This window comes from Epinephelus moara, chromosome 3 (assembly GCF_006386435.1).
Source record: "Epinephelus moara isolate mb chromosome 3, YSFRI_EMoa_1.0, whole genome shotgun sequence".
NCBI classification, from domain to species: Eukaryota; Metazoa; Chordata; class Actinopteri; order Perciformes; family Serranidae; genus Epinephelus; species Epinephelus moara.
In genome coordinates, this window is record NC_065508.1 from 18108232 (window position 1) to 18124853 (window position 16622).

General features: G+C 40.8%; 1 protein-coding gene across 1 annotated transcript in view; it reads left to right on the top strand.

The window, feature by feature from the left end:
• zgc:163098 (uncharacterized protein LOC100037380 homolog) overlaps positions 1-16622 on the top strand; it is an 18230-nt gene continuing 1608 nt past the window's right edge. The window contains exons 1-22 of the mRNA XM_050038485.1: positions 1-172; positions 1991-2075; positions 2849-2960; positions 3564-3673; positions 4286-4353; positions 4456-4592; positions 4684-4748; positions 4829-4994; positions 5100-5299; positions 7754-7797; positions 10418-10522; positions 10605-10671; positions 12065-12234; positions 12321-12483; positions 12571-12650; positions 12761-12848; positions 12943-13071; positions 13219-13408; positions 13676-13750; positions 13832-13895; positions 14005-14155; positions 15113-15223. Of these exons, the coding sequence (XP_049894442.1) occupies positions 1998-2075; positions 2849-2960; positions 3564-3673; positions 4286-4353; positions 4456-4592; positions 4684-4748; positions 4829-4994; positions 5100-5299; positions 7754-7797; positions 10418-10522; positions 10605-10671; positions 12065-12234; positions 12321-12483; positions 12571-12650; positions 12761-12848; positions 12943-13071; positions 13219-13408; positions 13676-13750; positions 13832-13895; positions 14005-14155; positions 15113-15223 (2373 nt within the window). The 5' untranslated portion in view covers positions 1-172; positions 1991-1997. The remainder of the gene's footprint in view (positions 173-1990; positions 2076-2848; positions 2961-3563; positions 3674-4285; positions 4354-4455; positions 4593-4683; positions 4749-4828; positions 4995-5099; positions 5300-7753; positions 7798-10417; positions 10523-10604; positions 10672-12064; positions 12235-12320; positions 12484-12570; positions 12651-12760; positions 12849-12942; positions 13072-13218; positions 13409-13675; positions 13751-13831; positions 13896-14004; positions 14156-15112; positions 15224-16622) is intronic.

Below are 16622 nucleotides of genomic sequence, written 5' to 3' on the forward strand. Positions count from 1 at the left end.
GAATATGTACGAGCAGAGACAGACTCATTTATTGAATGTGCAGACGGAGCAGGCGTCCTCCTCACTCCACAGCTCCTCTTGGATATCTGTCGCCTCCTCACAGCTTCATGTTGTTATAGAAATCAATTGTCGTCGCAGCCAAAAATGGTGAAGCAGTAGCATGACACACATAGTAAGTCACAGTTTAAGATGAAGTACGAAGCTATGTGCATGCTGTGTGGGTTTACAGTCTGCTGTGCGGTCAGTCGGTGCTTGTTTTGTGGCGATAACAGGAAAATAGACTGTTGTGTTAGCTAGCGTTAGCTAACAGTGTCACTGTGTGTTATCTACAGTTAGCTGCAGATGATAGCGGTGAGATAATGTTGCATCTGTGTGGCTCATGAGATTATCAGGATAATGCTCGACTGAGATATATCAGCTGTATTCAGCGTTACTCATCTAAAGGCTAACGCAGGGTTAGCTAACCATGTCACTAGAGTTCAGCTACAGTTAGCTAAGCTAATCATTATTGTTAGCTAACGTTAGCTAAGTGTAGCTCATATGTAGTCCAGGCCTTTTAAACAGCGTTTGTTCACCAAGCTGACCAAAATAACTGCAGCAGAGGATATGCAGGACATTTATTAAATGGTTTTATCAAGTTAAAACAGCTAGCTGTGCATAATATTATGGGATGAATGTGCTTTGCTGCAGCTGTCTGCTAACTTATTAGAGTATCCCAAATGTCCATCCCCTCTGACCATATGTTTTAGCTGTTTGCAGTGTAAATAAGGAATGACTAGCACCTGCTTTTGCTTTGTTTTGGCAACTCCTGTTTGTTTACCTGATACACTGCCTGTCTGACCTTAGAAGAAATGCCATAATGATACAGGTAAACTTAATAGCACACACATATTTATGCAGTTTTTGCCCTCCATTGCATGTGTGCTGTGGGTCCTGCCCTGTTCCCCAGAGGATAAGGGAGATGTCTTAATATTTATTGTTCTCCACTGATCCTGACAGTGATGCACAGTGTGTGCACACAGCATAGAGCATGTTAGACTTGTTTGAGACAAGGATACATACACTGCAAAACTTCAATTAGTAGCCCTGGACTATTTGCATAAATCACTGAAAGCAACAGGCCTATATTTGGGACAGGCCTTTAATTCATTTGACACAAAACTGTTAATCAGTAAAGATGGGAAATACAATCAAATTGTTGATTTAAACCAGTATGAATAATACTTGTTTAAAATTAGGCTTCAGATAATATATCTGATCATGGATACAAGCGTTGAAAGGGGTCAGTTGAGGTGGTTCGGGCATCTGATCAGGATGGCTCCTGGGTGTCTCTCGCTGGAGGTGTTTCGGGCACTGGTAGGAGGCCCCGGGGCAGACCCAGAACACGCTGGAGGGATTACATATCTTATCTGGCCTGAGAACACCTTGGGGTCCCCCAGGAGGAGCTGGAAAGCGTTGCTGGAGAGAGGGATGTCTGGGGTGCTTTGCTCGGCCGACTGCCCCCATGACCTGGCCCCAGATAAGCGGTTGAAAATGGATGGATAATATATCAATTATAAATCATTCATTTGATCTAGCTCTTACAGATAGCATACCGACACAACACCACTTTATCCTGCTGAGGTAGCCAACAACCCGCTTTCATACATCTGAAGAACTTCTGTTAAAGTGAACTGCTTGGCAACCAGACCAGGCCTCTAATTGAGACAGGCCTTTATTTGTCAAAATGTGTAGCTACACCAGGCTAGTAAAAGGGACTGGGCCTTTACTTGAAGTTTTACGGTAATAAGATTAGAGCCATTTGAACACCTATTGAAGATAAACTATCTTCTATTGATATACTATTAAAAGAACAGGTATTTGGGATATAATGATATAAATAAAGGGATTATGTCATGAATTTAACAGAGATGCCATTCTTATTTCGAACAATTTAGCATTTTGGTATTTTTATTTTATTCATGTACTATTATTGTTGTTATTTTTGCAGTGTGAGCATGGCAGATAGAAAGGGAAAACCTGTCACTCCGATCAAAACACTCACAAAGAAAGAACAAGAAGAACTCAAGAAAAAGGTAAGGACATTTGGGGTGTCATGATACTGGATAAGATTTAGTGCTTTTTAGATTTAGAAAGCTGCATTTTGTAGTATGAAGATACATGTTTTCCCAATAAAAATGTGTGTGAAATAAATGCATATAAGTAATCACCAAGTCTAGAATTTTGAATTTGATTAACAGTGAACTAAAGCAGTGGTTCTTAAATGGTGTGCCGTGGGATTTTGTGATAAACGCACATTATTATTAAAATATTCAACTGGGCCTATACGAAAAGTTATGACTTAATATTTTATTGACTGCATCAGTATGTTGTGTGCACCCATTTCCTAATAAAGAGGCAAGCTCTAGATATAAAATGTTATCTAATTTGATTTAATTAAAAAAAAAAAAAAACCTTTGTTGCCGTTTGCACGTGTGTGACACATCAAAAGCCCTGACTGGCAGCCAGTGTGAGGGGTAATAACATTTAAAAGGAGTGGAACAATGGATCGCTTTATTGTACAGAGCAAATTACAACAAAGCACCAGCAAAGACGACCTACCACTGTCAGTAGACAGTGTCATGAAAGCTACCTGTCTTGTTTTTTTCCTCATTTTCATTGTCTTACGTTGTGATGAGAGTGACAACACACATTATAGAAGCTATTGTGCACAGATATAAATACAGGTGTGCCTTGAGATTTTGGCTTGCCCTTTGATGTGCCTTGGGTACAAAAAGTTTGAAAAAAAAAAACACTGAACTAAAGGATGGATAAGATACATATATTGTGTTTCTGTTTGCTGTTTTAGGAGGAAGAGAAAGCAGCAGAGGTTTTTGAAGAATTCTTGGCATCATTTGAGACCAGCGAGAAAAGCGGAGTGAAAACTTTTGTCCGTGGGGGCATCGTGAATGCAACTAAAGGTCAGCAGCAAGGACTTTGAATCCAGCATTATGACAGCACACAACTACATCTTAGTCCTGTCCACTTCCTTTGTGACTCATGAGTTATCTGCTTCAATAATATTAAACTGAATTTCCCTGAACATCTAAGAGAACTGAAAATAATTATTGAAGAATATCAGGCTGACTCAGCAGTGAAATAGTTCACCTTCATAATTTTTCAGGGCCCCTATCTTTTGAATGGCTTAATAAAAATCACCCCTCTGGGGACCCGTAGTCAGCAGTCCATTATCACTTTAATTAAAAATAAAATAAAGCTCTTTCAATACTGAGCACTTCTTCAACTTTCTGTTACACTTAAAGACATCCAGATAATTTAAATCATTACAGCAAACACAGCAGGAAGACCAAGCCTCAACAAATACATCAGTTGTTTTTGAAACCAAGGTCAACCTGTCTTCTAATTATACAGGAAGCTGCTCAGATATCCTGCAGACCAATAAAAGAACAGTGGTGACAACAGAGCCTCCTCCTGTTTTTACAGACCTAACTTACTATTACCGAAATAATAGTTTGCACACCTAATCATCATTGTTCAGGGATCACTTTGATTATTTTTTGCAGAGGAGGAAGCAGCAGAGGTCAAGAAAAGTAAGCTGTATCGACCTGCAACAAAGTTTGTCCCCGTGTCCCAGCATATCTCACCAGTTTCATCTGCTGAAAGCAAAAAGTCTGTAAGTTTGTACTCTGATATTTGTGTTTACAGAATTTATTATTACTACTTACATTCATCTTTAAAGCTATAGTGCGTGACTTCTACAGGTCCGTAAATGTCCGTTTCACCCAAGCCACTACTAGAGGAGATGACACAATGCTGATTAAGCCGATTGGCTCCTCTAACATCTCGCGGTATTTTTCAATATATATCATTTTTAGTATGCATGTCGACCGGCGACAGTCCCGCGCTGGCGCACAGGAAATGCTTCCTCACAACAAGAAGGGAGGGGGAGGAAGAGCAGAGAGTGTCATAGCAAGAGGTAGAGCACAGGTAGAAAGAGAAAGCAACATGGCGGAGAAGCGGCCGAGACACGGTTCAGAAGTGGATCCTACCACAAAGGCAAGTGTTACTCTGTGTACGGTGTGTGGCGACTGGCGAGTGTTACTCTGTGTACATGGAAGTGCCGCCGGCTTATTAGTTGTAATAACGCATTATCCGCTGGGAGGCAACAGAAGTTACGCACTATAGCTTTAAATGTGTCTCATGACCTCTCACTTAAGTCAGTGCAGTTGTACAATGAGTCAGTCATTGTAATAATAACCACAGCGGCTGCCTATCTGATTAACAGGCATTTAAAAGAAAGACAGAAGAAAAGAAGAAGAGTAATCTTGAACTCTTCAAAGAGGAACTTAAGCTGTAAGTCTATCTGTAAAAGTGCCTGATGTCATGTTTCAGGTCAATAAGTTGACTCTTTTTTGGGTATATGTAAGCCTGTTTTCATGTTTGAAAAAAATGCAGAATACAAGAAGAGCGTGAGGAACGATATAAAAGGAAGAAAAATGACTCCAGTGGAGGAGCAGCAGGAGGAGGGGGAGCAGGAGGAGGTGGAGGAGGAGGATATGGAGATCTTGACACGCCATTATCAGGACGGTCAGGTAAGAGCCCCTCTCCAAAATGAGAGTTTTATAAGTTGAAAATTGCTAACCTCTGTATCATTTTAACCTCAATCCTGCTTTTTCCCTGCAGTATTATATGACGACCTAACAGTGCCAACCACCACTAACCTCTACATTAGCTGCATTAGCCCAAAGGTAACGCAGCACACTGACTTTAATTGGCTTAGCGCAGCATAGATGTACATTTCTCACTCTTCATTGTTCTTGTTTTCCAGATGAATGAGGAGATGCTCTGCAAAGAGTTTGGTAAGTATGGTCCCCTGGCCAGTGTGAAGATCATGTGGCCCCGGACAGACGAGGAGCGCTGCAGGACCTCCAACAGAGCCTTCGTGGCTTTCATGACACGCAGAGACGCAGAGAGAGCCTTGGCTGCACTTGATGGTACAGTTGGCTCTTAACAAGCAGGTTGATCTAATAACCATTCCCCCACTGCTCTTATCGTATAGTTATGTTCCTCACTGACTGTAATTTTGTTTTGTATCGCAGGTAAAGTGATTATGGGGTTTGAAATGAAGCTGGGATGGGGTAAACCAGCTCGTATTCCACCTCAGCCTCTCTACACACCGGTGGGGGTGAGGGCCACGCCGCCACCCCCATCTGGTCTGCCTTTCAATGCTCAGCCAAGGGATCGCTTCCGCAATGACTTCACCAAGCCGCTGGGCATGTCCAAAGGAGAGCTCGACAAGGTAAAATTGTCTCTGTTCTCTGGGGGTGTCTGCATGACCATTTTTCTCTGTGATGTGCGCTCCGCTAGGCACGACAGGCTCTCATATTTAAGTGACAAGTGATGGATGTTAACTGCATTGGGATGGTGGTGCACTAGAACAAGAATTACAGTCTATACAAAAATGTGAATATTAAAGGAGGGTGAGCCTTTTACTGAGGGTTTTCTTTTATACTGGAACACAGAAGTAGAAGAAGAATCTTTCTGCCACTTTTTAGAAAAATACACTCCCTGAAAATGTATCATTTGAAGAGAAGAAGAAAAATCTGAAGGGATAGTTCAGATTTTTTGAAGTGGGGCTGTATGAGGTACTTACCTGCAGGCGTCGGATTACATATAGTAGATAGCGGTCTGTAATCTCCTTGTTTGGAAAAGCAGACCAAAAGAACACCAAAGAAGCTCACCAATGTATGGCTGTGAATAGGGCTTAGCAAGAAAATGGATTTTAGCCACTTAAAAAAAAGCCTACTTAAAAAAAACATCCCTATCAGTCTGAGCAGACGCTATATTGGGAAATATTTTCACTGCTTTACCTCGCTGTCAGGCAGCCCTTTTCTTTGGCACCACATTTTCTCAACTGTATAACCTCCGTATTCCTAGCCATGCACTGCATCATGCCGCAGGTCAGCTGTTGGGGTCAGAAAGTGCTGTTGAGCGATCCAACTGATTCTGACTTTTCTAAAGATTGTAAAGATGGTGCATGCTTGTGTTTTTCCAGGTTGGTCAAACAGAAATTAAAACAGTTGTAGCTAGTTGCATTGAATATAGACATCAGCTCCACCTGCAAGACTGAGACAACTCTGTGCAGTTAACATTGCTCCCAAGAAGATTATGTAAAACTACCACCAAATAAGCAAGAGAGAATCTTGCTGAAGTGCACTGCTATGCTTAACCATCAGGTAAAAATAGGCAAAATACCTAAAGTAGATTAAACTAATTGCCAAACAACTAGTAAAGTGTGAAGCAGTGGCATCCTCTGCTTCAGAAAGATTGTGAAGTGGTGTTGTAACCAAGTCCCACTCATGGCAGCAGTAGCTCTCTGGGACAGTGAGCATGCATTCCAGAGTTAGTTTGAACTCTTTCTTGGCCTCACAGTTGCACAGAAGCTCCCCCTCCTTCTTTTTCGGCCTGTTCAGTCCCTCTCCGCAAAGCTCTTCTTCCCTATACTGTATAACTTTATAAAGGTATCCTTTTGTCTCCATGGTAAACTGCATTTCTTCCTCGCTGTCATAATCACTCAGTTTTTGTATTGTCTTGTATTTGTCATTTCTTCCATAAAATGCTGAAAGTCTGACCCAAACAGCTGACCTGTGGCACAATACAGTATGTGGCACCTTTCTATAGGATACAGACATTATACATTTGAGAAACATGTAGTGCCAAAGGAAGGGGCTGTCTGACTGCATGGTAAAGCCATGATCATCATTATAGTATCCACTCAGCCTAATATTGAATTGTTTTTTGCTGGCCTTCTTTAAGTGGCTAAAATACGTGTTGCTGCAAACCCTAATCCACGACAATGCATTGCTGAGCTTCTGTGGTGCTAGTGCCCAGGGCTGGGAATCACCAGAGGCCCCTCAATATGACATTATTACGATACTTAATTCATGATACAATATTATTGCAATTTTAAATGTTTTGCGATACACTGAGTATTATTACTGTTTTTCAACTGCAAATCATGTCCCCAAAGGAAACTTGGTCAAAATGTTTCAGCTAATAAGATAAAGTGTTCAGTCTGTTCATCTTGCTTCAGTTACTGTTATTGCAGCAAAATGTATCCAGTGGACTGAAAAGCCAAATTGATTTATTCTAGTAGGTTACCAAAAGTTTAATTTTTGTTTGCAGTATTAATAATTCATAGAATTAAAAAAATCAATACTACAAACAGGGAGCGTGCTGACCACCATTTACTGTATGTAAAACACTGATTATAGATATGTATCTCATGCAGCCCCACTTTACATTATCTGAACTGTCCCTTTAATAATAAATTGAAATATGAGCATGTAAAACTGCAGTTAGTTCTAGCACTAATTTAGAATATGTCCATGTCTAAGAAATCATTGTACAAACTTGGGAATCAGATTATTATATGTTGCATGTTTGTTCATTCGTTTAATTGACCACCTTGTCCGTGCAGTGTCATATCACAGGATGCAGGGGTGTAGAAATGCACAAATTCATAACAGTTTGAGTGTGTATACAAAATGTTAATATAAACTTTTAGATCATTTAGCTAGTATAGATGGTCTAGCATTTTTGAGTAGTTGACTAAAGCTGTGTCACCCTCCCCCCATTTCACTGACTCTGAATGCTATCGTGGTTTTCTATGCTGTATGTATCCTGCAGTGTTTCATCTGTACAAGTACTCACTCTTTAATACTTTCACTATTTGATTTGACTTCACAAACAGACTCTGTCCGAAGCCGTAGTCAAAGTGGTTATCCCAACCGAAAGGTACACACACTCTTCTTACTACGACTGACCCGCTGTTCTTACACAAGTGTTGTAGGACCCACACAGATTCTGTCAGGCAGGAGGTTCCAGTCCTAAGATCTGTTCATGCATCTGACATATAGATCATGGTAAACAACACCACCATGCAACATATGAGCGCACATTTTGACATCTTTAAATTAGGACTGAGGGTTCTTGTTGTAGATGTCAAAGGTCCCATCAGATTTACACATAGTGAATGCAGTTTGTATTTTTTTCCTAGTTTACTCAAATACCTCAGATAACTCATGTTGTTCCAATATTAATATATAAATGTGTTACTATGAAAAGTGTAAAGCAGTAGACATTGTAAAGGACTGTTAGAGCCACTGATTTAAACCAACATCTTTGAGCCCTGGGTTTCCCATGGGTAGGCTGAGACACTGCAGACCGATACAGCTAGAAGGCAGATAGATGTAATATTAACTCAAGTCAGACGATGTAGATTCATGCTAGTGCCATAAGTCAAACTAAGTCCCATGTCAGGTTAGAGTAGTGAGTAGTATATAAGTCTAAACTGCAGTGGTAGATCTGACACAAAATCAGCAACACTGTGTAAACACACTTTACACTGATGCTTCACTTCAGAGAGGTTTCAGGCCTGAAGCCCCAATCCACAGTAACTTTTCTACATAACTGCCTGAAGAGATGTTGTCACCCTGATGCTGACCTATCACTCATTGACTATGTTCTGTTACAAGTTATTTTCCAGAGACATACATTTTCAGACCATTATACCTAAAGAAAATATCTTAAATTTGATGGCCTTACAACTGAATACCAACCATGTATAAATGTTGTAGTTGAGACTTTTTATTACATCCTTAGAATAAAAACTGGCCTCTAAACTCATGTTGTGTTGAATTTGTGAAGAAAACTTTTTTTGTATCCCTCCAGTGAACGAAGAATTAAAAAACTGAGAATATTCTCAACGAATTGAAGTCATGGGGGCCATTTAACAACAGAAAAACTATATAAAAGCATTGATTCAAAACCTCTCACACAACTCGTACAGTATAATCCAAGTCTCATTTATCCAATTATATGCTAAATACCTCCCACACACATGCATTCATTTTTCACTAAACCATTACTGTTTATAACTGAACTGAAAGTACAACTTGTCTATGCTTTCTTATAAGCCACTCACTCTGTTGACAAAAATAGTAATTTAAAGCCCCGTTTCCACCAAACACTTTTGGTGTGGTACCTCTGGAACCAAAAGTAACCCTTCAGACATGGTACCTAGACCCTAGCATTTCCACCACAAACAGTACTCTTAAAGGTGGGCAGGGTCATCGTCACTCACTGCTCCGTCCAGCACTCACTGTATTTCCTCCTTTATCAGTCTGCACCTCGTTTGTCGTCCACAGAATGCTGACATTTTCAGAACAAAATAAAACAGGCTGCAGTTCACTAATAAAACTCTCCACGGTATGAACAGTGGTTACATGAGCCTCAAAACCAGCCACAACTCAGCCCTGAGCAGAGTGACCGTCCTCTATTGACCAATCAACAGACTGCAGTGTTCACAGCTCCACCTTGTAGTACCAGATCTGAGTGCTTGGTACCCCAACAGAGGGAGGACCAAAAATGGGGACGGTACGGAATAGTTCCATCGGTACCATCCACAACTTTTCACAGTGGAACGGAAAAAAAGCGTACTGAACTGAACCGTACCGTACTGCTCAGTGGAAACTGGGCCTTAGATCACTGAACACAGGACTTTGTTGTTTTAAAGGATTAGTTCAGATTCACCAAAGTCATACACTAACTCAAACAAACTACAGATTGAGGCAGCAGTAGACCAGCAGCTCTTGTGTTCAGTGAGGCAAAATTACTTTTTGTTTGAGTCTGGTTTTGAGGAGAGCATAGATAAATTCCACCTTAAGTTTAGTGCTAAATTGTAAGGTTTTAGCAAAATGCATGTGTGTGAGAAGTACTGAACATTTGACTGGATAGATGAGACCTGGATTATACTACATGAGTTGTGTTAGAGTTTGTAAACGTATGTTTTGATATAGTTTTGCTGTTGCGGCTTCAATTCATCAAGAATTTTCTCAGTTTTTGGATTCTTCCGTCACTGCATAGGCATGGAAAAACAAAGTTTTCTTCACAAATTCAATGTAACACACTGATATATGATTGATAATTGATTTACAAATGGTCGTATGGGGGTTAAAGTATCCTTTTAAACTTTGGATTGGGGCTTTCACATCGTAAAAGCTAAGTCAGTGTTCATGAATAAATACTGTGTGATTTCTTTTACCCCTTTTCATGGACACAGTGACCCAGGAATATTACAGTGTGCTGACAGTGTCTGTCCAGACGGCAGTGACTCTGCAGTTCTTGCACAGTGAAATATCCCTCAGGCTGTCGCCTTATTATGGTCAACATTCTTTAAAGTAGTGAACGCTGTGACATGGAACGACACTGTTAGCGGTCAGCTACATTCAATCAGATGGTCAGCCTGCAGTTTGCATGGGTCACTAGTTCAGTGTAAAGAGGTGTTAGAGATCTCATACTGTAACTGACAGGCAGTGTGCAAACCCTGGTCTGATACGCTCTTCTCTCCCCACAGGAATCTGTTATTCCTCATTCACAGGATGATAGAGTTTGTGGTGCGTGAAGGCCCCGTGTTTGAAGCCGTAATTATGAACAAGGAGAAAAACAATCCAGACTTCAGGTGGGTGTTGCTGCACCTGGCTGTGTGTTGGCTGTGACCTTGAAGGGTTCGTATTAAATTTGCTCATTCTTTATCGTCTCAGGTTCCTGTTTGACAACAAAAGCCAGGATCATGTGTACTATCGTTGGAAATTGTTCACCATCCTCCAGGTATGTTTTGACAGCACCACCTTGTTTCTAAAAATGTCTAGGACTTTATGTGGAGGAACTAAAAAACTATTCTATACTATAAAAGCTGTTGAATACCTGAATTCTCTCTAGCTTTTACTCCATGAAAATGAAACTGTGGCAGTGGTGCGAACTTGACACCTCTCGGCAAAAATCACCTTTTTAAATACAGAATAGGTCATTTCTGAGATTTGTGTAGATTGGATGAGTTTTTGAAATGGGGGGTCGGGGTTGTTTGGGCTTGCGAGGACAGAGTCACAGGAGTTAAACAAAGTCAGTTTTTGACTGCCCACATGCCTGTAGGTAAGAATGTCTTACAATTGCGTGATGATAACCTCACTTGGTTTATATGATGATCTGTGATGTTGTTCTGACACAGTGGATGCTTCTAAATAGTTTGAAGGCCGATGAGATGACACAAAACAGGAGAGACTATTTTTATAAGCAGTACTGACTGAACTGAAGCTCACACTGAACATTCACTGTCACATTCATGGTTTACTGCTAATCTGATGTCCAGCTCACCTGCCTGTCCTGAGTGCAGACACACCGTGTCTCTCTCCTCGCTTGCAAGACACACACACACACACACACACACACACTGCACAGAATGCTTCTGTAGAGGCTACAGTACACTCCACTGTTTTCTGACAATGTCAACAAGCTGCAGTTCAAAGGTGAACAGTCTTATGATGGAGCATTACATTAGGCTACAGTTGTGTTATTTATTTTTAATGTTTGAATGTTTAAATTTTTCAAAATAAATGAAAAAATGTGGGCAATTAGCTAAAATGGACCTAGGTTACTTATAATGTATTTAAATTAAAGGCTTGTTACAGTAGCCTAATATGTAGCATAAGAAAAGGGCAAATGCTAAGCTCACTGAAAACAATAGAAGCTGAATTTACCTTGTTACAGGTTTTCTTTTAGTTGTAGTGGCTGTGAGATTAATTTCTGAAAGTCATATCGAAGCCCTGTCTTTAAAATGACCAAACAGCAGTCGTTATAACTGTAAAGAGCAACCCCCCTGATTTTTAATAGCTACACCAATGTAGTAAAGGGCACTTTAATACACTTTTGGACTTGGCTCTGCACTACTGTGTCCTGACCTGATGTCCCCCTTACATTACTTTGACAGTAAGATCAGATTTATTTTAGGGGGTGTTTGTCACAGTATGGTCGTGCTGAAATCAGCTTAATATCCACATTTAAAAGCTGATATTTAATAAGTATCCTCCCAGGGGAGCATGCCCCTGAACATCCTAGAAGGTTCGCAATTCACATCACAGTCACCTTTTTCACCCCGATGAGTCTGCACCCCTGCAATGATGTATCCGTATGTAAGTTTCCATGTACTTGGCCTTCATTACCACAGGGACAGTCACCGACAGAGTGGAGGACCGCAGATTTTCGTATGTTCCGGGGAGGATCCATGTGGAGACCTCCTGTCCTAAACAATTACTCTCAGAGAGTTGAAGAAAAAGCCGAGGTGGAGGAGGATGCTCCCCCTGAGGAGGAGGTGAAGAAAGGGCAGCTCAGAGCTGAGTAAGTATATCTAGCAGACATAATGACATTTATGTATGGATATAACTTTAGTTAAATCAAATTATTCTTCTGTTAATACCATTCAGGCACAGACAGAGGCTTGAGACGTTGCTGAAGGAGCTCACTCCGAGCAGAGAGGATGTCGCCAATGCCATGCTGTTCTGTCTCGAGCGAGCAGACGCAGCAGAGGAAGTGGTGGGGCACATCACCGAATCTTTTTCCTTGCTTCAGACGCCACTTCAGAAGAAGGCCGGTCTCCTTACTCTAAAAGTTTTTTTTTTATAAAGTGTAGGTGATTTCATTTACATTATGTACTCTTTGTCCTCGTCTCTACAGATTGCCAGATTGTATCTTGTGTCAGACATCTTGCACAACTCGTGTGCCAAAGTAGCCGGTGCATCATATTATCGTAAATTGTAAGATACTTTCCCTTAATTCTATCCTCCTTTAATTCATCACCATCTGATAATCTTAAAGTCTTAAAATGGTCTTAAATCTCCTCTCTCTGTTGGTTTTTTTTTTTCAGTTTTGAAACAAAGCTAACACAGATATTTGGAGACCTTAATGCAGCGCATAAAAACATACAAGCCAGGCTGCAGGCAGAACAGTTTAAGGTAAACACGTGTTTCATTTGCCTCACACAAGGACATTTATTAAAAATAGAACAGCAACAACAACAAAAAAAATTAATTCTCTCTCTCTCCACAGCAAAAGGTCATGAGTTGTTTTAGAGCATGGGAGGACTGGGCCATATACCCGGAGCCTTATCTAATCCACCTTCAAAACATCTTTCTGGGCTTCGCTAAACCAGCGGAGGAGCCGACAGAGACGCCAGAGGTGAGCTGAATATTTATCTGCTCATTACACACAGTATTACCTTTCTCTGATGACATTTCAGCCAATTACACAGCTGCTCATGCTGAAAAATATTTGAACACGAAGAAGATGATGCTCAAACATATTTGGACATCTGTCTCCTCGCAGGAAGCATCCTCTGATCTCGACGGTGCTCCGATGGACAGCACGCTCATAGATGGGTTACCTTTGCAGAGCGCTCCAGTGGATGACCTTGACGGCTGCCCCTTAGGCTGGGACCCTCTTGATGGAGTCCCTGTCGATGACATAGACGGCGTTCCCTTAGGAGCAGGCATTGACGACATTGATGGAATGCCCTGTGAGTCCAACACATATCAAAAGCACATCTTTCAACCAGAGGTCCACCGTTTCCTGTTGCTGTTGTCAATTATCTGCCCGACTCCAGTGTCTTAGATCAATACACAATCAATCCTCCCTCTCGTGGGTTGTTGTCTTTAGCTGAGTGTGCACTTTAAACTCTATTAGAACATGACAATGCAGAATTTTCCAGCAGGGATTAATGAACTCATCAACACCATTAAATGATGTCACTGTCCTGACCCGGCTGTGTCTCTTGTGTCCTCAGTGGATGAGAGCAATGCTCCTCTCTCCGGAGTGCCTTTGTCCAAGTGGGAGAGTGACACAGTGACATTTTCTCAAGGTAACACAGGTCAAGATGCACTTGTGTATCATATTAATCTCCCCCCTATGATCCTGCTCATCTTTCCCTTTTCTCTCTAAGCCAACCCTGAGTCTAAGTGGGACATGGTGGTGGAGAATAACAGTAAAGATGAAGTCAATGTAAGGTAAGGCCTCGGTGTTTGGTGTGAACACATCATCAGTCTGCATACAGAGTGTACATAAACTGTCAAATGGTATGTAAATGTGTTGTTCTCCTCCCCCTCCTGGTGACAGCATCAACTCACAGGACCGAGAGGAAGACTCGGAGAGTGACAGTAGTGATGACTCAGGCGGTTCATCCAAATATGAGAGTGCAGACTTTCAGAGCTCCCTCAGAAGTTTTCAGATGTCTGAGGGCAAAAGGAAGAGGTTGAGAGAGCTGGAGGCAAGTACGCATTTAAAAACAAAACAAAAAAAACAGATGAAAACTGTGTTTGCTTTTAAATAAACTGTTGTTGTCGTCCTGTGTTATCTGCTGTGGTTCAAGCCATCCAAATTTGAAAGTCGCCCTTCAGTCCGTGTCAGTATCCTGCTGAAAGGGTGGCTTCAGTATTTCTTAACTTGGACTCTGTTTGCCCATGTTTTTGAGTCAAAGCCACTAATGGGAAGTGTTTGAAACTGGTCGAGTACTGAGGAAGACCACTGCATCCAACAGTGGCGACACAGGCTGTAGTTTAACCACTCAGGGCATTAAGCACTGTGAGTTTAGGTCCACTAAAAGTGCTTGTTTTTGCCACTGAAAGGCTCAGATTGATATTCTAAGTGTCTGACAACATTATGGCAAAGATCTCTACAGAGATAGACCTCTTAGTTAAAGCATAAGATCCTTTTTGTTTAACCAGAAACAACCCCAAAATCGCCATCACCGAACCCACCAGACTCCTTTTAAATAAACGGTAATTTAAGAGTGTAAAGCGCCAGAATATTTTTACATCTAAATGGGTGAAATAAGGGTTTATTTCAACAGGAGCAGAGTTGGTGATCGTTGCAACAATCGAAAAGACTAACCAAGCCGTCGAGGTGCCATCTCACTCAATACTGGACCAGTTTTAAAAGTTGTTGCCTCCACTAATCACGTAAACTCACAAACATGGGAAAACAGGGTCCAGGTTGAAAAATACTTAAGTTACCCTTAAGATAAGACATAAACAGTTTTTAATTTCAGAAGGAAATGTCACCAGTTATTGGATTGAGCAGTTAGAGCCATAACTGTATTGGCATATCCTGATTCCTTTCCACCTCTTGACTCCACAGTGAGCTGCCTCCCTGCATCTTCAACCATATTAAAATGTCAAATTCTAATTAATAAACTGCAGGACTGATGAGATGTGTCCTGACACAGGTAAAGGTTATGAAGATCCAAGATGAGCTGGAATCTGGCAAGCGGCCGAGGAAGTCTGGAATGAGCATACAACAACAAGTGGAGCACTACAGGAACAAACTGTTACAGAAGGTGGGCTATGGGACACTTTTTTATTTCATATTGCATGTTTGAGTTTAACCTTAGATAAATAGGAGGTGTCCTGAATTATTAAAGCAGTTAATTACGCAGTATTATTTACACCCAGTGTTTGTTCTGCAGGGAAGGGTCCTTAAAGGAATATGTCACTCAGAAAATTAACATTTGTATTTCAGTTTCTCACCCAGTGTTATGTTGAATTTGTGAAGACATCTGTCTTTCTTGCATGCTTCCATGGAGAACGAAGAATCCAAAGAAATCTTGATGAATCTGAGTAAAAGGGCGCCACGTTTAACAACAGCAAAACTGTAACAAAACATCCATTTGCAAACTCTCACATAACACGAGCGGTATGATCCAAGTCTCATTTATCCAGTCGTATGCTCAGGACTCAGTAAACACATAGATTTTTTACTAAAACCTTAATATTTAAAACACATGCACACGAGTAGAGCATTTGAACTCTGCTCATACTCGTTCAGGAATGCTACTGGCCGTGTGCATTTATGTGGAAGGGTTTTCAATAGTAAGGTTTTTGCAAATTTGCATGTGTTTGGGAAATACTGAGCATAAAACTTGATAAATGAGACTTGTAGTAAACAGATGTTTTGATATAGTTTTGCTGTCGTTAAACACAGTCCCCTTTGACTTTCATTTATCAAGATTTTTTTCAGTTTTGGGATTCTTCGTTCACCATTAAGGCATGCAAGAGTTTTCTTTACAAATTCAACTTAACTTCAATTTTGTGGGTGAACTATTCATTCAAAGAAAAAATGCAACCATCACTGATGTGCAATAGAAAGAGTTCTTTAATCAAGAACAGCACGGGGCAAAATATACAAAAGTTCTTGTTCTACGTACATTAAAATTAGACTGTTAAATCAGTTAATTAACACAGTAAAAAAACGGTGGCACTAAAAACCAGACACAGCTGATGGAGAGCCACAGTAGCAGTTTCAGATCTGCAGATTTAGTCCAGTGTGGCCATCTACAGGAGAGGAGAGTCTAGCTACAGTTGCCGTTTGTATTTAACAAGTAAAACATACAATACTGATGTTTTGTTTACTGGAGCACAATCTGTGTTTAATACTAAAGTAAGCAACAGTTTGCTCAAAGTATTATGAGCTTTTTTTGACACTAATATTTTTGGCCACACAGAGAAAACAATTGCTCTCTCTGCCTGTAGGTGTCGATGTTGATATGCATACATCTCTAGGTCTGAATGAATTATTTTTCCATTACAGTAGGTGGAACAGTTTAGCATGTGTTGAACTAATCTGACACTGACCAGATAACTCCCCCTTGTGGAGGAGCCGCGGGCTATTGAGCGTGAATGAGTGGGTGTGTGAGAGTTACAAACCAGCTCTGTGTTTTCTTGACAGGCAAAGATAAA